This window comes from Garra rufa, chromosome 19 (assembly GCF_049309525.1).
Source record: "Garra rufa chromosome 19, GarRuf1.0, whole genome shotgun sequence".
NCBI classification, from domain to species: Eukaryota; Metazoa; Chordata; class Actinopteri; order Cypriniformes; family Cyprinidae; genus Garra; species Garra rufa.
This window is the reverse complement of record NC_133379.1, coordinates 15,859,482-15,887,295: the sequence shown is the minus strand read 5'-3', so window position 1 is coordinate 15,887,295 and position 27,814 is coordinate 15,859,482. Positions and strand designations below refer to the sequence as shown.

Genomic DNA, 27,814 nt, shown 5'->3' with positions numbered 1-27,814 from the left:
TTATGGCCAGTGGATCAAATTTTCATTAGTGTGGATGCTGAAGCACCACTGTGCTAATCCAAGCCCATTAAATACACACCTCACTTGCTATAATAAGACAGTGATCTAACCAGGGCAAAAAAGAAGTTCCACAGGGTGATGTGGGCTCACATAAGCATTTCTACCTCAGGACGGGATACATCATCTAGGCTTGCATAAAGACGATCACAGGATTTTAAATTGGTAAGTTTTGCTGTAATCAAAGGATTGGTTTGTTCTGTGATCTATGCGGCTCAGTTTAAACAAGAGTTTTCAGGCCTGATTTGAGATCAAAGGAGGAATACAAATGTATCTATCACAAAGGAAGGGTCAAATCAGATTCATTTAGTGGGGCAAAAAATATAAAAATAAATTATTAATCCTACCGGACTGGTTTTATTGAAGGCTGGACACTATTAATATCACCATGCCTGTGCCATACACCGTCATACCCAAGAAAGAGCAACTGGAGCTGTGCTTAGACACAGATGGAGGTAAGACACATCAGAAGCAGTTTTTTTTTTCAAACAGCATGCCATCACAATGGATCAGACTAATTCAATGAAAGCACAAATGCAAAACAGTCTGTAAAGTGAAAACAGCGAGCCTTTCTGCTCTGGCATGTCTCAACTGCTTTGACTCGGTTCCCAAACAGTAAGCGTATTTGTAATGTAATATGACACCAGGAGACTAATGCTTTACTCCAGGAGATCATGACTCACCCACGCCTGATTGGGAAATATCTGAACCCTCTAAAACATTACCGAACAAACAGCAGGCTGAGGTTACACCCAGATGCCTGTGTCAAATTTAATGATTTAATCACAGTATTACATACTGTGCTTATGATTTGAGAGCCAAAGTTGATGACATGAGTATGATAAACATGCATTTGATGACATTAATTATGAATGTTCATATAGTAGTAAAGAAAACCTGTAGATGTCTAAAAAAAAAAAAATTCCATTAACTTTCAGAAGAATGGCATGTAATTGCTAGTTTATAGTTATGTAATTACTAGTTTATAACAATGTAATTCATGTCATAAAGGATAATTGTTCTGTCATTAATATCAATGCATTGCAACATATCTGTAAAGGTAAATCAGCATGTTTGAACCTGGGAAAGAAGATCAGTGTTCCCCAGGATCTGATGATGGAGGAGCTCAAACTGCTGTCCAACAGAGGATCTATTATGTTTAACGAGAGACTCAAAAGAGTGGAGAGGTTCACCTTGGAGAATATAGCACAGAGTCACCTCAATGTAAGACATCTTACTATGTTCACCAGGTTAAAGTCAACATGGAATCAGAACTGACCCAGTTTACTTCCAGGTTCAATATAATTAATGTTTATGGATTTGTCTGATGTTAACCAGTAGCCAAATAGTTAGGCAAGACAATTTCTATGCAGATTAACCTTAATATTGTGGCAATAATAACAAAATATATGTTTAAATAAAAAGTTTTACCTTTGAGATATGCTGAAATTGTCTTGAGGGTGAATTCGCCCTTCTGCCTCCATGTCAAAAAGCTTCCTCAAAAGTTTCACAATCGACTGCAAATTCACATTCAGGTCCTGCTCTATTCTGGAACACCCACTTATTTATTATCCAATCAATCCCTGATGGATTAAATCAAGTCCCGCCCTATTTCATTCTTATTTAATATCCTGTTTCACTCAGAGTTGAAAGACTTTTACTTTACAGAAGTAAAATGGGTTATGAAAGCTGTTTGAATGTGAAACCAGAGCTGTCTTTTCCTTCTCCTAGAGGGCCAACTTCCTGAAGAGTTTAGCTCCAAGCAGCTGCCTAGATGTTTCTAATCAACCTGATGAGTTTGATTAACTAGTTAGACATGTTTAAATACTGTAGAAGGCCCTTTAGAAGCAGGCCTGGACACCCCTAAGCTAAACTAAAGACAGGGGTGTCCAAATTCGGTTCGAGAGGGACGGTGTCCTGGAGAGTTTAGCTCCAACTTGCCTCAACACATCTGCCGGGAAATGTCTATTAACCCTAGTAAGACCTTTAGTGGTTCAGGTGTTATTAATTGGGGTTGGAGCCAAACTCTGCAACACAATGGCCCTCCAGGACCAAGTTTGGGCACCCCATGACTTAAGATGTTTAGTGAGGAAATCTACTAGTAACTTAGGGGTGCTCAATTTTGCACCTGAAGGATCACCTTCCAGTAGAGCTTCTTGAACTAATTAAACACACCTGAACCAAGCAAGGTCTTCAGGATCCCTAGAAACCTCTAGGCAGCTGGTTGGAGCTAAACCCTGCAGGCCCAGGCTCCAGGAACAGGATTGGACACCCCTGAAGTGACTATTAGGCAGTATGGTTCTGGTTCAGTATGGTTCCATCAACTTGGACATTCATAGTACCTGTCCATTTCACAAAAGATCCTTTAGAACAGGGGTTTTCAAACCTGTCCTGGAGCCTCCCCTGCCCTGCACATTTTGTGTCTCCCTTATTAGGCACACCCAATTCAGGTCTTGCAGTCTCTATTAATGAGCTGATGATTTGAATCAGGTGTATTAGATGAGAGAGACAAGCAAAATGTGCAGGGCAGGGGAGGCTCCAGGACAGGTTTGAAAACCCCTGCTTTAGAATATTAAAAGGTTCTTCACACTAAGGAAAAAAACAACAACTAAGAACTGTTCACAGAAAGACTCTTTGGAGAATCTTTTATTTTTAAACGTGTAGGTTCAGTAATAATGGATGATGTTTTAACACTGTCTAGCACTTAGCGGAAACACTTCAAGGCCAGAATGCCACACAAGGAGAGAAAGGAAGTGATTGCTTCACCTCTGAAATTTACATCAACCAGCCTGGAAAGAACAGCTTAGTCACCACACTAAAGCACACAATTGCTAAGAAAGGAAACCCAAGTGTGCTTGCACCTGGTAAATACAGCACAATGTGTATTTTAATTTTATATGAGTACTTTAAGGTTTCCATTGCTCTCAAAGTCAAAGGAAAATCTCTCTCACACAGGTTATGGGGGGCCTTTGAAAGAGGTTCCTCCTGAGAAGTTCAATGTCACTGTGATTCCCAAGTCTTACCAATCACCCTGGGATGAAAAACCCATTGACAGGGAGACGCTGTTGGCTAACATCAGTATCCATCTGCCTGAACCACCTTTTAAACTCACCCCAGCCAACTACAAATGCTTCAACAGGTACAACTTTAATCACAACATAATGATACCTCCACTCTCATTAGTAAACCCAGCATGAAATAAATGTTCAATTAAAACTTGAAACCAAGATTAATTCCATTTACTTTCTAAAGCAGGGGTTCTCAACTCTGGCCCTCGAGCTCCAACCCTAATCAAACACGCCTGAACAAGCTAATAAAGGTTATCAGTATTGCTAAAGGAGAGTTTAATCAAGGTTGGAGCTAAACTCTGCAGGAAAGTGGACCTTGAGGGCTAGAGTTGAGAACCTTTGTTTAAAAGACACATTCCTGTTCTCATTGCGAACTATTCATCATTGTATGCAACAACTTCACCTTTCTAGTGATGGCCACACAAGCTATTAAATAATGTTGGCAAATTAGTTTCCCATTGAAAATCCTGCTAAACATCCTCAGACATAATTCAGATTCTGCAATTACAGTTAAGGGCAAAAGTTTACATCCCCTTTTCAGAATCTGCAAAATGTTATTTTACCAAAATAAGAGGGATCATACAAAATGCATGTTATTGTTTATTTAGTACTGACCTGAATAAGATATTTCACATAAAAGATGTTTACATATAGTCCACAAGAAAAACTAATAGTTGAATTAATAAAAAATGACCATGTTCAAAAGTTTACATACGCTTGATTCTTAATACTGTGTTGTTACCTGAATGTTTTTTTTATGTTTGTTTACCCTGCTGAAGAAAAACAGCTAATACCAGCCTAGGTTGGTTGGCTGGTCTTAGCTTAAGCTAATCTAGCTTAAGCTAAAAGTAGCTGGTTTTAGCTGGTGGTCTCCCAGCCTGACGAAAAAGTGACCTTGAAAAGTGGCGAAAACCCCTCTAAAACCAGCTATGGCCAGCTAAAACCAGCCAACCAGCCTAGGCTGCTTTTAGCTGTTTTTTTCAGTAGGGTAGTGATAGTTGTTCCTTGTTTGTTCTGAACAGTTAAAGTGCTGTTCTTCGGAAAAATTCTTCAGCTCCCACAAATTCTTTGTTTTTTCAACATTCTTGTGTATTTGAACTCTTTCCATCAATGACTCTGCATGACTCTATGATTTTGAGAGCCATCTTTTCACACTGATGACTCAGGGGGGTTGAAAACTTTTGAACAGCATGGAGATGTGTACATTTTTCTTATTTTGCCTAAATATCATACTTTATTTAGTACTGCCCTTCAGAGGCTACAGAATATACTTGCATGCTTCCCACAAGACAAAAATTACATTTCCCCTGATTTTTAAATTGAAACCCTTAATGCATTGTTTTTCCTTCTGAGCATCAGTGAGTGTTAAACATGAGTCCCTCAGTTGTCCTCAGTGTAAAAAATTGATGGATCTCAAAATTATAGTCATTGCAGTTTGTAAAGGGTTTAAATGCACAAAAATGCTGGAAAACCAAATAATTTGTGGGACCAGAGGGATTTTCACAGTGCTTCATGTAAGGACACTAATGTCCCATTCATTCCAAATCCACAAAGGTCCCTCAAAATGGTGGTTGAATTAAAAAAGAACATCAGCCACTACTAGTAACATAATACATAAAAGACTTCTTAGCTTGTCTGGCGTGGGAAGGCAGCCTGCCAAAAAATTGTTGGTTTTAAGGTCAGGCCTTAAAACAGAATTTGTCGTGAAACCTTATGCTGGTCCTGGCTCATGTATCAGTATGTGGGTGAAAATACAAGACTTGTTCCACTCAGCTGTTAGGAAGAGTCAAACTATTTTTAGCAATAAAAAAAGCGACATGAACAATAATTGTCATTCTTCACAGAGCGCCTACGCCGTTTGGTGGGACAGCAGGTACTGTGAGGACTCTGCCGCTACCTGGCTTTGAGATGCTGCAAGCTCACACAGAGCCACACCTGACCTGGGACACGATGTGCCATCGCCCCAATTTCAACCGTGCTCCACGGGGCTGGGGCACCCAGTACTGTGCAGAGTCTCCCGATCTGTGAAGCTGGCATACTCAACTATTCTGGCAAACCACAATTGAAAACTGAATTTCTGAGGAATGCCTAAATTGCTACTGTGAATTGTGATCTGAGCCATTAAATACCATTTTAAACTTTACATACATTGTCTATTAACAAGCTATAATAATGTTTACATAATCTTTCACACAGTATTTCAAAATGTGAAGCTTCTTTAATGTAACCACAAACCAGACAGCTGTACAATTAAAAAAAAAAGTCTTAAAAACAATTCAGGACAATACACTTCATTCTTTACAGAAAAAGGGGATGAGATCGACACTATCATGAAATGTAATATGAATCCTGGAATATTCTAGAGGTGTAGGATAATAAAGTATCATAAACAAATAAAGACTTCACGTGCATGAAATAGTCAATAGTGCCCCCACTTGGTAATTGTTGGTCACTGCAACCAATTCTTTGTCATTCGGCCATAAAAAAAGCCATGATATCCGTTTCATAACACTACATACAAAACATAAAAACTGACAAGAAGATAACAGAAACCATTAAGGGTTATTATTATCAAATGCTTTAAAAAAAAGTTTATGTCATAGTTTAAATTCTAAGACGCTGGTATTTTTTCAACATTTTCCTTGTTCATTACGTATTCCATCCTACACTCTTTCTCTGAAAATGATTGACAGATATAAACACTTAAAAATGAGGGCAGAGGTGACATCACTCTGGGTTGACTTATTCAGCGGTCATTGCTGAACAGTGAGGTAGCTGTATAATAATCTAAGGGCCTCCGTGACGACTTGCATGGGCGCCCATCCGCTGAGGATCCTGGGATGGGTAGTGGACCTGTCCGGGGGGCCTCATGGCCATTGGAGGGGGCATTGGTGGGGCCATTGGATCCATAGTGTGGAACATAGGAGGACCAAAACCTGGAGAAAGCAGACAAGGTTAATGGTTTCTCAGAGTACAACAAAAAAGAGAGGAAGTGAGTGGGGTGAAACTCACCAGGTGGTGGGGGCATGGCAACCCCAGGTGGAGGAGGAAGTCCCAAGTTCATGACAGCAGGGGAGCTGGTGGGAGCCAGGTTGAAGTAGTTGGTGGAGGCATCTTCATCAGACACAGGGGGTGGGGGCAGAGCTGTTGAAAAAATATGAGAAAGGGAAAAATTACACACTGCTCTACCTTATATAATACAGTTGAGGTCAAAAGTTTACATACACCTTGTAGAATCTGCAAAATGTTAATTATTTCACCAAAAAAAGAGACAAAATACATGTTAATTTTTTATGTAGTACTGACCTGAATAAGATTTCACATAAAAGACATTTCCATATAGTACACAAGAGAAAATAATAGTTATAGTTAACTTATAAAAACGACCCTGTTCAAAAGTTTACATACACTTGATCCTTAATACTGTGTTGTTACCTGAATGATCCACACCTGATTGTGTTACCTGAATTATTCCTGAACAGTTAAACTGCACGCTGTTCTTCAGAAAAAGCTGTAGGACAGCTGAGGGACTTATATGAAACTATTACAGAAGTTTCAAATGCTCACTGATGCTCCAGAGCAGGGGGTGAAAACTTTTTGAATTTGAAGATCAGGATAATTTTAACTTATTTTATCTTCTGGGAAACATGCAAGTATCTTCTGTAGCTTCTGAAAGTACTAAATGGAGAAAAAAAATTTTTTTACACATTCTGTTCAAAAAACACCCCTGGCTCTTAATGCATCATTTTTCCTTCTAGAGCAGGGATCCTCAAATCTTACCCTGGAGGTCCAATGCACTGCAGAGTTTAGCTCTAACCCTAATCAAACACACCTGAGAATGCTAATCAGTGTCTTCTGGATCATTAGAGAATCACAGGTAGGTGAGTTTCATCAGGGTTGGAGCTAAACTCTGCAGCGCATTGGACCTCCAGGGTAAGATTTGAGGAACCCTGTTCTAGAGCATCAGTAAGCATTTGAACCTTCTGTAGTCACATATGAGTTCTCAGTTGTACTCAGTGTCAATAGATAGATTCCAAAACCATACAGACATTGTTGGAAAGTGTTAATAAACCAAATAATTTGTGGAACCTGAAGGATTTTTCTGAAGAACAGCAGGCAGTTTAACTGTTCAGGAATCATTCAGGTAGCAACACATTCAGATGTGGATCATTCAGGTCATTCAACAACACAGTATTAAGAATCAAGAATCAAGGAACAGTGGGCAGTTTAACTGTTCAGGACAAACAAGGGAGTGATGAACAACTATCACTAAACAAAAAAAAAACAGCCGTGGATCATTCAGGTAACAACATAGTATTAAGAATCAAGCGTATGTTTACTTTTGAATGGGGTCATTTCCATAAATTCAACTGTTATCAGGGTTCTACACCCTGGTTAACTTCAAATTCAAGGACCTTCCAATACCCTCAAACTCAAGGACTTAATGTGGACACATTTCAAGTAAGAGCAAGGTTACTTTGTCTTACCTTGTAAGATACACTGTTATAGTTCTCATGTGTCAAACACAACTATGCAAACATTTTTTTCTTTTTGGCCATATGACAGGGATCTGATATTCTATGTCATAAATGCGTGTACCTAACATAAATTAGAATATGGGATATTTTTTCCAGAAAATTTCTAGCACAAAATAAATTCAAGCATTTTCAAGGACCTGTATCTACGCATGTTCCTTTTTATAAACTGTCCAGGGCCTTACATTTTTTTCAGATTCGCAAACTTCCAAAGATTTAAAGGATCCTTAGAAACCCTGTTTTATTTTTTTCTTGTGGACTACGCGTGAACGTCTTTTATGCCTAATATATCATATTCAGGACAGTACTAAATGAAAAAAATAACACGCATTTTGTATGATCCCTCTTATTTTGGTAAATTAATTAACATTTTGCAACTCTGCAAGGTGTATGTAAACTTTTGACCTCAACTGTATGTATTGGATTTCAAACAATTTATTTTGGAATAACTGTAAAAATAATAATAAAGTAGTAAATATAATAGATGTACGCATTTTATTTAAATAATATATTAATATAATAAAAAAGAATTATTATTTATTATATAGCAGTGTGTGTTCATTTTTACCTTAAATGATAGCTAAATTATTGTAAATGTTATTTAAACTTACTAGTGTTGAAGATCAAGGTCTAAAAATAATTAAATAACTAGTTAATAAACTAAATAAACTAAAAAAAATACATAAACTAATGATGAAACATACTGCATATGTTAATGCATTATGAAATTATCACTGTATATTAATTTATTTTACCAGTGTGGTGGATCAAGCTTCAAATAAATTTGAATGAATGAATGAATGAATGAATGAATGAATGAATACATAAATACTTTTACAAGCTGACCATGCAAATCACAATTAATAAATATACAAGTACAAAAGCAATTCATGCACATTCATATTATTTATGTATATAAAACATGCCAATTTGTGTGAAACTTCATCACATACCACCAGGGAGGCCAGGCACTGGCTCCAACCTGATTCCACTCTCCGTCACCCCATCCTTCTCTCTTTCTTTTCCTCGAGCTGCCTGTGACCTGAATGACACACAGCAATATTCAGAACTGCCACCACATAAATGTTACCGTTTGAATGTTTTCTAGCACAATTAGACACAGACCTGCCCCATTTAACATTAAGCCGGCGTCCATTAATGATGAGTTTATTGAAGGACTTCTCTGCAGCCGTCTCTGCAGACTGCCGTGTGGCAAACTGGATGAAAGCACACTGCTGCCTTTGAACGATGGTGATGGTACGAATCTCCCCAAACTGATAGAAGTGATTCCTTTGTTTATGGAAAAAACAACAACAACAAAGAAGTAAACATTTGCAATATAAGGTAACCAAAAAAAATACTCTTAATACTCTTGAACTACGTAAGTGGCATTTTGCCATTTTTTTTTTTCAGACTGACTATGTATTTGTACTTTTGAAACAGTCAGGGCAAAATAATTAAAATCCTGAAAAAGGTGATAAATGTTTCATTCATTTACTATTTTATTTATTTTCAGTTAGTAATTTTTCTTATTGCAGTATTATAGGCAATATTTGTAATCGTTTTAGCATCATGAACACTGAAGTGCATTTACCTGAGCTCAGAATCTGTAACGTCTTCTCCCAGCCCTCCGATATAGAGTGTGGTAATGGATTTGTCCTCTGGTGTGTCTAGTCTGGGCATGGTGGAGGCCCGCTTCAGGAGTTTGTCAGCCACAGGATCATTAATTCCATAATAACGATCCTTAATATTCTGATCAGCCAATGGATCATCTGGATCTGTGGGCTTTTCATGCCTGTGACATTAAAGCAATGCATTTAGTATCAAAAAACTAATCAAAATTCATAATTATTAAAAGCATATTTCATTAAAAAAGTCACTGCATAAAATGCACGAGTGTTTTCTTCAAAACAACACAGCTTGAAATTGCGAATCATAGGTCATAATTTTTTTTTTTTAATGCATAAAAGATTCTTGAGGTTTTGCTCACCTGTATGGACACTCTTCGCCTCTCTTGCACTCTCCTTTCACCCAGAAGGAACAGATGTGTGGTCTGTTCCTCTTGTAATATGGTGTGGTACGAGCTAGTTTCAGCAGCATATCGCTGCTGCTGGGTGCCTTCCCAAGCAGACCCACAGGTCTGGTGCCATCAGAGTTAGCGATCTACAAGCCAAAAAATAAAGTATGTGAGACAGAGATACTTTTATGTAGAGGTCGACCGATATTGGTTTTTACCGATACCGATAGCTATGTTGGACCACACTGGCCGATACCGATTAATTAACCGATAGTTTTTGAAAATGTATAGTGAAAGACATCTAAAACAGTGCTCCACTATTTTTAAAAAAGTACTAAACCATACTTTGTAAATTAATAAAAATATTATTATTATATATTGATCATTAAAGTTATTTCATAGTTCATTAATGTTAACAAAATAAACTTCAAAATTTAACAATATATCAGTAAATGTTGAAATTAACACTCTAACAAAGAACACTTCTATTCAACAGCTTTCATCAATCTTAGTTGATGTTAAACTCATTGTAAAGGGGTTGGAATCTTTACATTTTAACAATATGCAGTTTCTATGCTTTTTGTTTATATTTGGAATCTCTGTATGTCAGTACTGCCATCTTAAAATTAAGATTCAATATATATATATTATATTATATTATATTTTATATCAAATGTATTTCATGCAAAATTTACTTTTTTTTATTATATAAGCAGGCTACATTTTAAAGCAATTACTTATTTAAAATAAGTATCTGAAATTTAAGTACCCGAAAGTTTACAGACAATATTTTTTTTTCTTTTTCGTTTATTACTGATGAAATCATAGACAGTGGCTGCTTTAACAGGCTTCAAACGAATGCACAGATCTATTTCGATATATCAGATGTTTTGTCCTGCTCTGAAAACATAACTGATTGTGTGTACTGTACATCAGTTTCGTATAAAAGTATTCGAAAATGCAAGTGCATTTAACCGCATCCGCAATCAAGCTTTTTAGGACGAACAAACACAAAGCACAAGTGAAAGTCTGTCACTGCATCTAATAGTACTGCATTACAAATGGCAGAAATGAAAGCATATCTAAAGTAAAACACTACGGGTGGAAGCATACAGTCAAGCAATGCGCACGTGTCTCGCAGTAAAAATTGTGCTATGAAGCCCGCCCCGTCTCTAGCGTGCACACGTGCCATGTGGGGAAATCACAAGCTCATTAAAGAGAGAATTGCGATGCATCGGAGAATTGATTTTCACCCACCCTTAATGAACCCGGGAAAAAGTGCAGCGCTGCGTTGCGCAGACAACTCGCAGGTATCACACACACACACACTTCGCGTGTAGTTCAAGGGGAAGTCTAAAACAGTTTATTTAATCACCAAATGGGCAAATGTTTACTTCAAGAATGATCAAAAAAGCGGCAAAGATTTAAACAACAGATCAAACGAAAAGAGAAAGTACGATCTATATTGTTGTAGCCATTTAAGAAAATTTCTTTTCTGTTTTACATTATGTTTAAATATTATTTGTGTTTTGTTTCAGTTTAATCTATTACAAAAGAAGTTTGTGCAATTTGTAAATGTCAAAGACGTGGTATGAATTGGACGGCAATAAGCCGGGAGAATTGGAGAGGGTCAGACAATTTGACCACTTCGTACGTTTTTGTTTGTGGAAAATCCCTTCTTAAACGAATTTCGTTTTGTATCATTTTTATCTTAATTTTTAATACATATTTTTGTTGATCAGTTATTAAAATCAAATAAGAACAAGGAAAACTGACATTGTGAAATAAAGTGCGTAACAAGATGCAAACCCACCATGCTTCCGCTGCCTAAAGAAAAGGCTAAAATATAAATTATAGCTCTATATGAAGCACACAGACTTTATTAGAGCTACAGAAATACAAACGTGTCGCTTAAATGCACAATACTCAATCTTCCAGCCCCGGGGTCAAGTCTTTATGAACATTAACAAAGATTTGGGACAGATATGATGTCATGTAAAACTATGAATGGCCCGCTGTGGCGCACCAGGATTTCTGTCGGCTGAATGAACACAGTTTGCTTTCTCACATCACCTCTTTAAATCTGCAACTATATGACCAGCTTGATATAAACCAATGCAAATATATGGTAACAATCCGGACATTAAGCATTGGTGTTGGACTTAACCTCTCATACTCCGTGACAGCGGAGCGGGCGTGAGCCGCTTCAGCAAAGAACACAACCCGGAAAAACTATCTGCAAGGATTTTTGCCGATAACCGATAGTTCCGGCAATCGACTATCGGTGCCCATTAATCGGCAAAACCGATACATCGGTCGACCTCTACTTTAATGTATTACTTAAAGCCGTTTAGAATTTGCATTTACCATGCTATATTACCATGTGGAAATCATAACATCATAAAACTTGAGTAAATGTGTAATATACAGGCAAATTACCTCTCTCTCCATATTCTGAGTGTAATACTCCTTATTCACATCTGATCTCGGTACTTCGTCTTTAACGGACAGCCCAGTGTCACGAACCTGAATGGGCAAACCTGTGCAGAGACCAAAAATATATATATTTAGTAATAAAAAAACACTGAAAATTCTTATTGAATTATCTGAATTACGCCCATAAATATGTTAGGATTAGGACTGTATCAGTTTCCAAAGATTTATATTCTGCTTTCTTGATAAGAGTTCACTTTGTGTATTCATGTGAAGTAAATACCAAAAATATGCCCAAACTACATACATAACAATATGTTATAAGTATATAAATCAATTAAATGTCTCAATGCTCTGACAACAAGTAGACAAACACACACTGCAGCTTGTATTTTAATTAAATAGGCAGATAGTCCTTTAGACCATTTAGATTTAGTAGACGCAAGCAGCTCAACATCTAACATCTGGTGTTGTCAGCATCTCAGAGAAGCCTGGTTAACATTAAATGCACCAAACTCCATCTCTGCACATGCTGTGACTTTAACACAACTTGGCAGTGGCACTTCAATAGGCCTTTGATGTTGTGGTATAAGTTTTTCAAGTGGTACAGAAAATCGATATTTTTCAAGGTATTGTATCAAAGTATCCTGACAATCTAATCTCAACAATTGTACTAACATACACTACTAGTCAAAAGTTCTTGAACAGTAAGATCTTGTTTTTTGAAGAAGTCTCTTCTGCTTAACAAGCCTGCATTTATTTGATCCAAAGTACAGCAAAAACACAACATTTTTTTTTTAAATTTGTACCATTTAAAATAACTGTTTTCTATTTGAATATATTTTAAAACGCAATTTATTCCTGTGATCAAAGCTATATTTTCAGCATCATTACTCCAGTCTTCAGTGTCACACGATCCTTCAGAAATCATTATAAAATGCTGATGTGCTGTTCAAGAAACATTATTATCTATTTCAAATATTTGAGTACATTTTTTTAAAGATTCTTTGATGACTAGAAAGATCCATTCAAAAGCGTTTTTGTAGAAATGAATACTTTTATTTAGCAAGGATGCTTAAATTGATCAAAAGTGATGATAAAGACATTTATAATGTTACAAAAGATTTCTATTTCAGATAAATGCTGTTTTTCTGAACTTTCTAGTCATCAAAAAAAACAAAACTGAAAAGTTCTACTCAGCTGTTTTCAACATAGTATTTTTGAGCAGCAAATCAGAATATTAGAATGATTTCTGAAGGATCATGTGACTGGAATAATGATGCTAAAAGTTCAGCTTTGAAATCACAGGAATAAATTACATTTTAAAATCTTTTCAAATAGAAACAGTTATTTTAAAGAGGTAGTGTATATATAACATGGCCACAAATTACAGCATTACCATATTCTAGATCCAGAAGGCAGGTTTGACAAACATTCTTCATTTTACTGCAGGTCTGACATACTTCTGTCTTCTTAAAGCGCATCCTGACCCCAGGACACCAGCGGAACACCGTGAAGGGACGTGCACAGATCTAGAGGACAGGAAGAATCGAGAATAAAATAACATGCTGCAAAAATATAGGGTGTAATTTTTTCAAGACAGGCTTCACACACTTTTTGACCAAAGTATTTCCATAGCTTCATCACAAACTGGATAAAGATCTTGATCATTTTAAAGTGACTACCGAAATGATTTTTCATTCGTAAAACAGGTAAGCTTTGGAATTAATCTATTAGACATTAAAACTATCTAAAATGACTGTGGGAAACCTGTCAGGACAACATAGCTTTTTTGAGATGAGGATGAATTGAGTAGTACCTTGCACTCCTTGCCAAATTTCTCTTTGGTCTGTGAAAACAAATACATGTACAAAGTGAAAACTTGTTCAAATACAAAAAACACAACTACCATTGAATTCAGCTATTAATAATGATGAAACACATAAGTAAAACTACATTTAGTCAACTTACCATCCGGATGTAAGGGTTTTCTCCCAAGCATGTTTGACAGAGAATGGGAAAATCCTGTTCAGATAAGAAAAGGTCAGTGCATGCATTAATTAATTAATAAAAAATCTTTAGACATAACATTAAATTAATTTGAATTAAAATCAGATTATTTGTGTCAAATGCTATTGATGTTATGAATATTCATTCACATTTAATGTACATAGTTACATACTAATTATATTATTGCTTTTTCATCATTTGTGACCCTGGACCAGCTGAATAAATAAGCTTTCCATTGATGTATGGTGTGTTAGGATAGGACAATATTTGACTGAGATTCAACTATTTGAAAATCTGGAATCTGAGGTTGCAAAAAAAAAATTAAATATTGAGAACTGAGAAAATATTGTCCAAATGAAGTTCTTAGCAATACATATTACTAATCGAAAATTAAGTTCTGGTATATTTATGGTGGGAAATTCACAAAATATCTTCATGGCACTTAATATCCTAGTGACTTTTGGCATAAAATAAAAAAATCGATCATTTTGACCTAAACAATGTATTTTTGGCTATTGCTACAAATATACCCGTGTTACTTACGACTGGTTTTGTGGTCCACGGTCAAATTTCATTTCAAATTGAATGGAATGTTTATTTGTCTGAAGAGTAAAGATCGATTATAACACACCGACAGAGAATCTTCGTGCTGTTCTGTTTGTACATATCGGGGCAAGTTTATACAGTACTTTTATATAACAACATTTTAAACTATTCATGAGATGAATTTAGTCTATATGCTGAAAGGGTTTTCGTTAGCCATGAGCTAAGCCACTACAGAACATGTTCGAATTAGAAAGGCGTTGATTTGGCGAGCTCAAACAAAGAACATAAATGCGCCAGTCGTGAAAAGCAATACTCTTCCATATATTCCTGAATAAAAAAAACGTTATACTTACCGAATCTTCCCAGTTTTGCCTGTTGTAAGTATTAGAACCTAAAGACGTCGCCATTGCTACAGGCTAGCGCGAACAGAACCTTTACCTACAATGCTTTGCGTCTTTAGGGGTGGAAATGTATCACAGCGCCAGCTATTGTAATGGAGGAATATAGACATTTCGCCTTAAACAGGATAGAAAAAGTCTGCACTAATGATTTAGGAATTTAATTTAATCTAATGTAATATGCTGAAACCTTCCCTGAAACAATCCCTTGCTTACTTCGGTCTTGCGAGTTCACCCAAAGTCTGGAGAAAGACATCAATGTCTTCACTGTTTATCAGGTACAAAACCACTCTTTGCCTTGAAAGCAAAGACAAATATTGATGCATGTTTTATTATAAATTTCATTCCTTTATATCTAACATCCACAAATGCTAAAATATGAAAATTGAATCTGTAATATTGCAGTACTGGTGGTGTTTTAATATTTGATTCGCAAATGTTTTCTTTCTTTCAGCATTAAAGTTTATGAAGGTTTAAATGTACAACGATCATGTTTGTGATTTATTATAATTATTATAACTTTCAACATTTAGTAACAAATCTAACTGAAAGTTGTATTGTGGTAATTTCTTTTATCTCTGTATCTAAAATGGACTGTGGTAATGTTATTGCAGTTCAAAGATCCACTTTATGTATTTTGTAAAACTCACTAAAAAGGCGATTTGACTGGAGTGTGGAGGAAGTCAACATATGTCACATGGCGTAGGATGTACAAAGGAATGTAGGATAAGCAATAACCACTCAAATGTCATTACAGTCCCCTAGCCCATTAGTGTCAAAGCACTGAATGCCATGTGATTTAAGACACTGTGGCTTATAAATAAAGAGTGACTGAGATCATGTAGACTGACTCTCCACTACAGCTGATAAATGCACAATGGCAAGGCTTATACTTTTGATGATAAAAGGCATTAATATTTGAGATAAATCTAAGTCTGGAGGGCATGTGTGTGTGATTCCGTCACTGTATGAGTAAGGGGAAGCTTTCTCGAAGCAAAAAGAAATCACTCTATATTTCCACAGTTAGTTTCTAGCCTAATGCAGTTACAAAAACTACATTGTTTTATTCATTAAATCGATATATCTAATAATCTATATATCTGTCTGTCTGTCTATCTATCTATCTATCTATCTGTCTATCTATCTATCTATCTATCTATCTATCTATCTATCTATCTATCTATCTATCTATCTATCTATCTATCTATCTATCTATCTATCTATCTATCTATCTATCTATCTATCTAACTGCCTGTCTGTCCAACCGTCCATCCATTAATCCACCTATCATCCATCTATCCATCTATCCATCTATCTATCTATCTATCTATCTATCTATCTATCTATCTATCTATCTATCTATCTAACTAACTGCCTGTCTGTCCAACCGTCCATCCATTAATCCACCTATCATCCATCTATCCATCTATCCATCTATCTATCTATCTATATATATATTTTAGTGGAATATCTATCAATCGATTGGTCTGATCATCAGTTAAAACTGCATTTATGTATGTTTTAATATGGTTTGTACAAAATAAGTATTTACATAAAATACATACATTAATTTAAATTAATTATTCATCAATGCTGATGACACTGATCACTGCTATATCCATCAAACAGTTTGTGTCTTATATCCCGCTACGTTGCTGTCCACTAGCGGCGAATGCGTGCGCTGCAGCCTCTGAGTGAGCTCCAGCCTGTGGAGAAGAGGGAGTCCAGTGTGTGTGCGCGCGCGAGAGGGACAGTCAGGCTCGAGTTCTGTTGGGTTCTGCCCAGCAGAGACGCACTGCTTACTCCGTACTCGGTCCGGGACGCGCGATTCTCCCTAAAGCAGAAGGCTTACATTATCAGGCTGGAAACCTCCCATGCTATATTCATATTTCAGGATTGAAGAGTGTCTCACTGCAGCTGCCGCGGGCTGATATTAACTTGGTGAGTGGGTCTTTGAATTCTGGACTAGCTAACTTGCTAATATGTAAACTGAACGAATTCTGTGAAAAAGCGTCTGTAGTCGTAGGTTTTGTCTAGGTTGGCACACGCCCTGGAGGTAGCCGAATTATTATAACCGCGCTGAGAGATAATGGCTATAGTGTTAGTTGGAATGGGTAGCAGGCTAGGTTCTATGTGTCCGTCTTTAGCACAACAGCAGCCCCAAAGGCTGTTTCAAAACACAGTGAGCTGTCTATGCAGATAGCATATTTGGGCGTGTTCGAGCGATTCCCAAAAAGCTGTCTAGGTAGCCAGCTCACTAGGTTTTGAAACACAGCTCAAAGTCTCCCTGGATCATGAACCTCATTTACCTTCTCCACTGTTTAGCCTAGCTTAGCCAGTCTGCTACTGCTCTGGACCTGTTTTGTGTTATATAAGCGTCTACATCGCCCCAGTATTCTTTAAAAGCGTCTGTAAACATAAAACAGCGCTGAAAATGGGGTTTTATGTGATAGTTTTATTCGTTCACCACCACATAACTCGACATTAGCCGCCGCACTGAATCTAAACGGGTCGACTAGCTGTTAGCAAGCTAACAGCCTAAAGAGAAAGAAGTTTGGAGTGTTAATTTTAAGTTAATTAAGTTAATTTTTTTTCCTGCATTTGAATTGGATTATTTGGGGAGTTCTGAGGTTCTTTTATCGATTACAGGTCAGTATATTTTTCTTTTCAGAGGTGTGGTTAATATTGAGTTATTGCACTTGTAAATGCATTTATATTATTTGAAAGAGTTATGCAAGTACACTGAGGAAATTTGACTGTTTTGCTTTTTCCAAAGATGTATCTTTTAAATGCAAAAAAGAGAGCAACCTGGTATTGACAGATCTGCAGGTTATGTTTTTGCAAAGCATATTAGTGAAATAATATGTCGTTATTCACTGTATGTGAAACCCAAATCAGTGCTTATGTACAAGAAACAATACTAAATTTACTATTGTCAAATCTCCTGATGAGTAGATACTGTGGTATGATTTCAGATTACTAAACAGAGTTTGGTTGGTAGGGTTGTGAAAAAGAATGTGCATGTTAGTTTCTAATAAGATTTGTGGCTTTATTTAAGCCTTTAATGTATTAGGGAGCTCATAAATACGTTATAGTGCTGATGAAGTAAGTGGAGTCTTAAGGTTTCTCATTGAGATTTAGATTAACCTTCATGTGTCGTAAAATGTAGCCGCTCTGGTCAAAGCGAGTTGCAAACCCACCACCAGAAAAACAAACAATGTGCGTGAGACCGGTCAGCGTTGGTCAAATATTTTGGCCTGTGCATATTTACCTGTGGTACACTGACTTTCTGTCTGAACAGGGTCTTTGGGAAATATTGGCTGTAGGCGCTGAAAAACAGCTTTGCGGGAAATCAGTGCAGTGGTTGCGGATGGAATATCTGTTAGTGCACAGCAAAACATGTTGGGGCAGCATGAGGCGTTCAGAGTGGTTTGTTTCTGGGATTAGGGCGAGAGGCTCTTGTTTTGCTGTTTGAAAAGCTGCATCTGAGTGGAAAGGTTAGAAGATTCAATAATGAGAAATGACGGGCATTCTGAAGCTCCTCGCTGAATAGGCAGAGACGTTGAATGTCTGTGCTCATGCAGGTATTTATCTCTGGTTTGAATGTGAATGACGGAGTCAGATGGAAACCGGGGCTATAATAGGTGGCTCACAATTTGTGTGGCTTTGTGTGCATCAAGATAAATATCAAATTGAGTTTTTCATTAAAGAATGGAAAGAGACCTTGCCGGCAATGCAGAGAGAACCCGAGTATGACCTCGAGTCAATAAAGGAAGATTTCAGACCGCCTCTGGCTAGCGGCGAAGAGCTGAGAGTGGTGAACTTTGAGACAGCTAGTTGTGTGGCTCTCTCAACTTCAGGTCCAGTGTTTGCCTTCAATTCATTTGTGTCCTTAAACGAATATTTAAAGGTTCAATATAAGTTAAGCTCAATTGAGAGCATTTGTCTGCAACTAACGATTGTTTTGATATTTGATTAATCTGTCAATTGTCATTGATTAATTGGATCAAAACTGCCAAATTATCAAAAAAAAGTTATGTCCTGCCCAGTGATGCTCTCCAACAAATGTCTCCAGCACTATGTCTGTTTTTTGCTCATGTGGGCGTTCGTTCAGAAGTCTGTGAGCTTTAATGAAGACTCTTCTGTTAGGATGAGACTTTATGCAAAATGGAACATATTTGTGTGACTTTTAAACATTTACAAATAAGGATATGACCATAAAATGGAAGTTATGCACTAGGGAAAATGTTTCAAATGCATTTTGTCCTTAGGAATATGTTTTTCACTGCTGTAAAGTGATGTGACTGGTGGATGTGTTGATTGTTATAAATTAGGGCTGGGCGATTAATCGAAAAATAATCGAAATCGACATTCAGAACCTATAATCGTTAAAATTTTTCCAGGAAGATTATTTCAATTACTTTCCCTTTAAAAAACACAAGCGCTCTGTTACGTTATTCCGCCGACATGTCGATGGAGAGCTTAAACAGTATTTATACAGTAAAAAGTATTTACAGGATATACAAGGGTAATTTTATTTAGAGGAGATACTGCTTATTTTCTACTTTTAATATGAAAAACATTGAAAATTATTTATTTTGTTTCCAATAGTGCAAGTTATTTATTTTCACTAATTTAAGAAAAATGTGACTTTTCGTTTTAAGCAATGCTTGTTTTAATTTCAGTTGTTCAACACTGATGTTCAATTAATAATCATAGATCGTAGATAGTGTGTTTCCTTCAATTATTTTAAAATCAAGTAATGCACCCTTCATCCAAAAATCTCTCGCTTGTAATATGTGAACATATTTACTGTACAAAACTTGTCAGTGAACTATGAGGGCAAAAAAAAAATTATTATATAAATATAATTAAATATAATTTTATTAATAAATAAAATAATCGTTCATTAATCGTAATCGGGTTAAAATGTTCAATTAATCGAGATTTTGATTCTAAGCCAAATTGCCCAGCCCTATTATAAATGTTATCGTTTTACTTTTTGATGCTCTACATTTGTGCCATAATGTTGCTTACTACAAAAATAATTTTGACTCATCCTATGCTTTCTATTAAGTGCCATTTTTGTGTAATCATAAATGCCAACCTTATAATTTTGCAAAACACAAACTATTTATTCTGTAGGGTTGGGTATCATTTCTGATTCTTACCGATTTCTAGTTCCCTTTCCAATAAGATTAACATTTATTTTTTTTAAGTCTAATTAAAAAAAAATGTTGAAGACAAGTAAACAATCGGTAATAAATTAAGAACAAACTAATCAGTTTACAATAGCATAAATAAATACAACTGAATAAATTTCAGGTACAGAAATTGAAATGAAAAATTTAAAAACAATAGTTTTCTTTTCAGTAATAAAATATATTTTATTGCTGAAAAGAAAACTATAGTGTTTTTAAAATTATATAGATTAATCCTCATTAAGGTTAGATATTCAGTCAAGATAAGTTGTTTTTTGTTCTTTGATTAACATTAATGACAGAAAACGTTTATTAGGATGCTGTCTCTTTAACACCAAACGCACGCGGATCAAAAAATAATGTTACACATTTGTTTCAAAACGTTTTACGTTCAAGACAAAAAGCAGCTATGTTTATGATTATATAGCCTACTGATATAGCTATATCGGTTGGTAAATGTGAAAAAGAAATCAGTTCCGGCCTGGAGCAACCTTTTTAGCAGTGGAAAAGCTAGAAACGGTTCCGGAGCGCACTGGCTGGGAACCAAACGCTTTAGATGTGTCCACTGCACTCAAACTGAGCACAAGTTATTTTCCTAACTGTGGTTAAATTGTTTAGAATCACATTAAAATGTGAACACAGGAATCATTAGGCGGAATCGAAATGCATGCGTCTTATCGAATACCCAGTTCTTGGAAATTTAAAACCGGTACTAAAATTAAACCGGGTCTCAATACCCAACCTTATTCTTCTGTTAAAATGTGTATTATTTGTGCTAAGTTGTAAAATTGGATATAACTTTACACAGCAATCATTTTAATATGCATATTGTTTATGTTATGGCTATTAAAATCGGCCCCATTCGCTTCCATTCCACCTCACTCTAAAGGTGTATTATTTTACACCTGTCTTGTTTGGTTTGGTTTGGTTTAATTGAACTGAAGTTCGTTTCCCCCCTTGATTTAGATCTGTTGGGCAGGTGTGAATACAGCAATCGCACTTGGGTGCGGACCAAACAACCGTACCAAGATGCAGCTGAAGAGGTGGTCTCAGTCCGGCTCAAAACAAACTCTGGTACGGTTAAATGGATGAACCAATGAATGGATGACCTTAGCACATGTGTGATAAACGTTGTATTTGCTCCGGACAAAAGCAAGTGAACTAGTGGACTTTCCTGGTGTGAAGCAGATTTGTGCTTCATGGAAGCTGTTTTTATGCTAGTTTTAGTGGTAAACTTGAATCCTGGTTATTCTTTAAAATAGTAATGTTTTTGTATTGATTATCTTGTAACCCAGGGCTAAATGTTTATGCGGAACGAGGCTAGCAGCAGACGATTTTCATATGAGGTTGGTATATTTGTGCAAACAGCAATAACGCCTGCAGCATTCCAAGTGCGGATATTCTGACCCTTTCCCCTCAGGTTAAAACCCCCTTTACTAGCCGATTGGTCCCGGAGGGGGGGGGGGGGGGGGGGGGGTCTGCCACAAGCAATCAGGCAAATTAAGCAGGGCATTGGGAAGCGGAGTGCGCTTAGAGCTCGATTTTACTCCTGCAGCACATCAATAGCTTAGCTTTCTTCTCTTTATCTGAATAGCTGTGTTTTTGATATATGAAACATTAGGACAAGTGCATTTACGTAACTGATGAAGGAAATTGTTTTGAATCCCTGTAGTGGCCATTTACTGACATTACACCAAAGATTTCAAATTACTAGTGATTGGGGTCCTTGCATAAGGCTATCACACGTTTGGTTATGAAAGAATTATGAATTACAGTAATATCCAAAATTGCGTGGGAGCATTTGATTTTATCAAAATACCCTTTTGATATTTGGCTTTCAATTGGTATGATTTTTAAAGGCATAGTTTGACTCCAAATTTAATTTAGCCTATTTCCCCCCATATGTCGTTCCAAACCTGTATGACTTTCCTATTCACTATTGTCTAATATATGCAGATTTGAATGTTGTCAGTGTCACTTAGTGAAGTAAAGTGAGTCAATATATATAACCCTGGACCACGAAAACAGTCTTAAGAAGCGCGGGTATATTTGTAGCAATAGCCAAAAATACATTGTATGGGTCAAAAGTATTCTTCTTTTATGCCAAAAAGCATTAGGATATTAAGTAAAGATCATGTTTCATGAAGATATTTTGTAAATTTCCTACCATAAATATATCAAAAATAATTTTTGATTAATATGTATTGCCAAGAACTTAATTTGGACAACTTTAAAGGCGATTTTCTCAGTATTTTGATTTGTTTGCACCCTCATATTCCAGATTTTTAAATAGTTGTATCTTTGCCAACAAACCATACATTTATGGAAAGCTTATATATTCAGCTTTCAGATTATGTATAAATCTCAATTTCACAAAATTGAACCTTATGACTGGTTTTGTTTTCCAGGGTCACATATTTAATCTGATTGAATAATGTCCAAATGTTCTTCTTCTTTTTTTTTTTTTCTAGCTGGCTTACCTATTGTTAAACACAAATAAAATAAAGTCCTCCAATTTTCTCCAGAGCTTTTCTCCATGGCATTTAGCCAATAGATCGGTTACTTGTTTAATATCAAGAATTTTTGGTTGTTTCATCAGGCATACTTTTGAGATTGGTTGCGTAAAATTTTCATTTTTATTTATTCTTTTTGTCCAAGTTTGATAGCCTGTGGTCAGTGTATGCTTTCTCTGTTTTCCTAGAGAACTCTTTTTCAGCATTCATGCTGATGTGAGTCATTTTGGCTGTTGTGTTCTCGTAGGTGTAGTTTTAGTACAAAGTCTGAATCCTATAATTTGCTATTCCTTTAGTTCTAGGTACATATCAACTAGTGCTTGAGATGAGATTTCAGGTCTAAATGAAGAATATATAATGACTATATCGAGACCATTAATTTTGTCAGAACACTTAAAGTGTCATGTGTTATGAGCTGAAATGGAAAGTTTGTGACTTAATAGTGGTGTACTGTGTAAAATTGGTTATGCATCATCATTTCCATGTTAATTTACTTCATGTCTTTTACCACCGGATGTGGACCTCAGGATGAGGTCAAGTGTTGTTCCAGGAAGTTGATGTAATAAAGATAAAATACATAAAGGCATCAAAAAGACCCGCAAATGAAGCTTAATATCTTTCTTGCTTAAAGAAGGCCTGATTGGTGGGAGTTAGGCACAATATGCTGTGTTATGGAATTGACTTTACATTTTTAAAACTCTCAAAAAATGCAGCTCATGTTTTTGTTTACAAGGTAATTCCATATCTAGTCAATAAAAAAATGTTTTGGTTTCTTCTCAGACTTCTAATTTCCATTTTGCTAATGACAAAATGGGGGAAAATCCCATACGTAAAGACCAGAAACACCAAGCATCATGGAGTCAACTTTAGCCACTCACTTTTTCTTAAGGAAATTTAAAGGTCGAGTTGGTTAAATGCTCTCGCCCATTTCCTGAATGATGGAGGCCAGTAATGGTGAAATATTGAAATGCATCTCATTTGTTGCATAACATAAGAGCCTGTGCTCCCCCCCCCCCCCCCATGTTTGATTAATGCACAAACGTCTCATGGTTGATTAGTTGACATGAAGTGCACACATGAATTAGCCTAATTGCTCTTCAGTAATTAAAGGCAACATCATGAAGAGCGACTCCTTGCCAAGGCTCACCAGCGAAGCTTTAAGTTTGAGCCGGTGACAGATAATGTATTGAACAAGCTCTGGAGTACATCCTTTATCGCTTCTTTTCTTTTTATAGTTGTTGACAAGTGACCCAAGATGGTGGTGGTTTCCGATCTTGTGAAGTGTAAGTGCACTTCAGGTCATTGACTGAAAGTTGGTCAAGTTTCTGCTGAGTGCAAAAGCAAAAGTTTTAATGACCATGGTTATCTAAATGCTCAACTGCTGCCCTTGAACTGTCTGTTTTGTATCATTTGCTGTGACAGGCCTGCTTGTTATCAGCCTTTTTAGGGATGTTCTGTTCATTTAACTTATCACGAATATTGTGAAATTGCATAGACTGAAAAACAGCAATTTAATTTATAGTACCCTGTGAATTTTTTATTACCACCACCCCCTCCTCAGTTCTGTTTTATGTTTTAATGGTTTAATAAAACATGTCTGATTAATAGTAATTAATACATTAATTATTTGTTAAAATTTTACAATATTAAGGCCATTTTTTTTCCAGTGTTGTCTGTTTTAATTAGTTTTACTGGGGCTAACATTAAGTACAAGTACAATTGTTGTTTTTTGTCTTGATGACATATCTTAAAAGAAAGCGTATATGTCAGAAACTTTGAATTGGTTTGAGAAAACGATCAAATAATTTACATGCTTATTTTTTTCCCTATTTATGACCCTGTCTGTGAAAGCCAGACTTAAGTCTCAAAATCTTGACATAAGCATAAAAGTTTGATTTAACCATTATTTCACTGATTTCAATCTTTGACATGCCTTACTCAGTCAATATTCAAAATATCAAGGTTACATTTTCACAGAATGTTCTTTACCATATGAAGGATTTTTTTTTTATGTAGAAAACTGTAAATCACAAAAAAATGACTTTAGCTGTTTTCACAGCCAAGGTCACATTTATCAGATGATTTCAGGTCTATGCCACCCCTTCCAGTCCAAATTCAATTCAATTCGGATAAAGCTTAGTCAGATCGACTGAAGTGTTTGCATGAAGGCTTTTCAGTCCAATTAAGCCAGTAACTAACAGATTATTTGGCTGCATCTAAACAGCTGTTGAGAACCACAAAGAATTCCTTTCAAATGATATTCATTTTCCACTCTCTTTTGCACTGTGGGACGTCTGCACCGTAATGCCATTCGCTACACTGCAGCGTCACCGTTGTGCAGCATCACGACAGCGCCGGCAGCCAACAGCTGAGAAACTCGCCGGTGGTTCTGTAACGCAATCACTCTTAATGGCAGTGAAACGTCTGGGATTCTCTCTAAATCTAATGCTGATATGTTTCAGATGCATGTTATACAAGCAATTAACTCTATTGCTCTGCTATGCCGGTATTATCAAAATAATGGACACTTAGCAGAAACTCAACCAGCTGTTTTTCCACAGCTAATCTTTTAATGTTGAAGGGAGTCGAGATAAAGCCATTTATTTTTCCTCTGAGTCCTAGAATTATCCTTCATTTTCTTTTCATAAGCCCTCTTATCATTAAAAGGTCCTACAGTCTTTCAGTATCCATTAAACGTGAGCATAATTGTGGGGTTGGACTAATCTTTGGAGTCTTATCTGTAGTATATCACAGAGAGGATAGGTTTTCATTGGTTAAGCCAGATCCAATCAGAGAGAAAGTAAAGCGCAATATCAGTCAGATCCTGTGTTTTATGTGCTGATGTTGCCTCATTCAACCCTAGTGACATTGGGGTGATGAAACTTACAAAATGAGATGTGAAAAACACCAATCAGAGCTCAAGTGATTTGTGGAGGCCTCAAAAGAGCACTCGAGTGTGATCAAATCCTGGCTTGGGTTTCAAAAAACCTCATTATCTGTACTCCCACAAATTATCGCTCCACCCTGAAATGAATTCTCGCATACACTGTACACTTCTCCCTCACTGTAGCTACTATTCAGCATTTCACCAGCTATAGTATCCCACATGCTTGTTTATACATATAGGTACATGGTTGGATTTCATGTACCTTGTCAACCTGTTCAAGGAGTTAAGGGGACGGTCCCACAGAGTGCTCCCCACCTGTGTCGTCCTCTGCCCTCTCCGCCAGCCCCTACGTCCCCTCCGATGCTGATTCTGTTGGACGTGCAGGGAAGAGTAATTAATCTCCAGGAGGAGTGTGCCAGATCGGGGCACTGCATAACAATTTGTCTTCTTCACTGGGGCGTTGGCAAAATTTTAGCCTGGCCCGATCTCCCCCTGCTCTCTTCCTGCTGGAACGTAACACCGAGCAAGCTGTCGCTTCGCCTCTCCGTCAACACGCCAGTGTTTGTGTTCGCTTCGCCTCAGTATCGGCTTCTCGTCATCTGAGCAGGGGTACATCAGCAGCTGGCCGCTTATCTTTTGGCACGCCTGAGACACTCAACTTCATTAATAGGTGCCAGTGTTGCTATGATGGTGCCTGGAGGTCAGGTCCACATGCAGTCCACAGTGCTTTGAGATGGAAACAAACAAACTTGAGTTGAGATCTAATCTAACAAATGTGGAATGTCACCTTTTTTCTAGGGATGCACCAAAATAAATTCTTGGCCGAAACCGAAAACTGAAAAAAAGGAAACCAAGGCCGAAAACCGAAACACCGAAAGAATTATTCCAATTATTAGTACCATTGCATTTATGACTATGACTGTGTACTAATCTTACTAAAATCAAGGCATTGCAATTGCATAAATTAATATTAAAGTTTCAAAGAATAAATCAATTATATTAAACAATTATTATCAATCAAGTATTATATTACTTGAATAACAAATTGATATTAACAAATTAATATCAGCATATGAAGTATAATCGTCTCTTATTGTCTCTGAGAGAATGCACGTCAGATGCTGAAAGTATTATATTACTTGAATAACATATACATACATTTTACTGCCTTTGTTTAAATTGTTTACATTTTTATAACACATTACCTTGCAGCACAGCAAAGACTTTGAAACGTGCAGCGCTCATATTTATTCAATGGATAGCCTTTTGAAGTTTCATCGCAATTCTTGTCTTTCAGTCCCCACATTTAAGACCACCTGAAATCATAATTATGACTTTCTTAACCCCTAATAACACTGCAGTCATCAATGAAAATTAAGAGCTTTATTTAAGTCTTTCAAAAAACAACCCTTACACAAAATACGTTTATTTTTATTTTTTCCCACCATGTTCGGGGCACAAGAAAAATATTAGGGGACTAAATTAATATCAGCATGAAGTATAATCGTCTCTTATTGTCTCTGAGAGAATGCACGTCAGATGCTGAAAGCACTGTCAGTTTTTACTTTCACTTTAACATACTGCACAGTTTTTACGTTGCTTGTGTGATATCCATTGGCTCACCTCCATGGTTTAAAACATAAATATGTATATAAATACAGTATATAGAAAAGACATATCTTTAAAATATTGTGACGTACAGTAACACCAACGTAAAGCCATTGTTTTTCACTCACTGAAAGCTACATCTGTCTCATTCTCTGCTCTCATTACTGCAAGCACGACTGCAGACACACCGCCTCTTGAAATTTTGGCTTTACAAGTTTTGCAAAACGCTATCCGTGGGTCTTTCTCAGATATACTGAAATACGTCCACACTGCAGACGTGTTGCTTCAGACAAGCACGTGCAGGCAGCGGTTTCTGTTTGCGTCAACATACTGTTTCGGCCGTGTTGTTTCGGTGATAAAAGTCTTTCCATGGTCATATAAAAATTTTCGGTGGCCGAATATTCGGTGCATCCCTACTTTTTTCTCTCTTTTTTCAGTTTTAGTTTAAAGGGATAGTTCATCCAGAAATAACCATGTTGTTATTAATCACTCACCCTTGTTGCTGTAAGACCTTTATTCATCTTCGGAGTACAAATTAAGA

General features: G+C 36.6%; 3 protein-coding genes across 4 annotated transcripts in view; 2 read left to right on the top strand and 1 right to left on the bottom strand.

The window, feature by feature from the left end:
• Window positions 1-98: 98 nt before the first annotated feature.
• LOC141292407 (myozenin-2) lies at window positions 99-5,268 on the top strand. Its single transcript, XM_073824422.1, has 6 exons — window positions 99-222; window positions 424-512; window positions 1,118-1,281; window positions 2,759-2,921; window positions 3,013-3,196; window positions 4,970-5,268. Exons 2-6 carry the CDS (start codon window positions 446-448, stop codon window positions 5,151-5,153), a joined length of 762 nt encoding a protein of 253 aa, XP_073680523.1. The 5' UTR covers window positions 99-222; window positions 424-445; the 3' UTR covers window positions 5,154-5,268.
• A 269-nt stretch (window positions 5,269-5,537) lies between these two features.
• Window positions 5,538-15,116, bottom strand: rbm22 (RNA binding motif protein 22). Its single transcript, XM_073824421.1, has 11 exons — window positions 15,020-15,116; window positions 14,082-14,135; window positions 13,930-13,959; window positions 13,510-13,642; window positions 12,117-12,217; window positions 9,651-9,823; window positions 9,255-9,455; window positions 8,786-8,950; window positions 8,614-8,702; window positions 6,138-6,269; window positions 5,538-6,061 (listed from the first exon to the last, which is right to left on the bottom strand). The coding sequence occupies exons 1-11, from the start codon at window positions 15,071-15,073 to the stop codon at window positions 5,913-5,915; spliced, it is 1,281 nt and encodes a 426-aa protein (XP_073680522.1). The 5' UTR covers window positions 15,074-15,116; the 3' UTR covers window positions 5,538-5,912.
• A 1,676-nt stretch (window positions 15,117-16,792) lies between these two features.
• The window catches only part of ndst1b (N-deacetylase/N-sulfotransferase (heparan glucosaminyl) 1b), a 111,034-nt gene continuing 100,012 nt past the window's right edge, over window positions 16,793-27,814 (top strand). Inside the window, exon 1 of one of the 2 annotated variants that reach the window (XM_073824287.1) lies at window positions 16,793-17,005. The gene's annotated coding sequence lies outside the window, so the exon portion shown is untranslated. Of the gene's footprint in view, window positions 17,006-17,404; window positions 17,714-27,814 lie in introns of those variants that run through there. The other variant, XM_073824288.1, reaches the window with a different exon arrangement.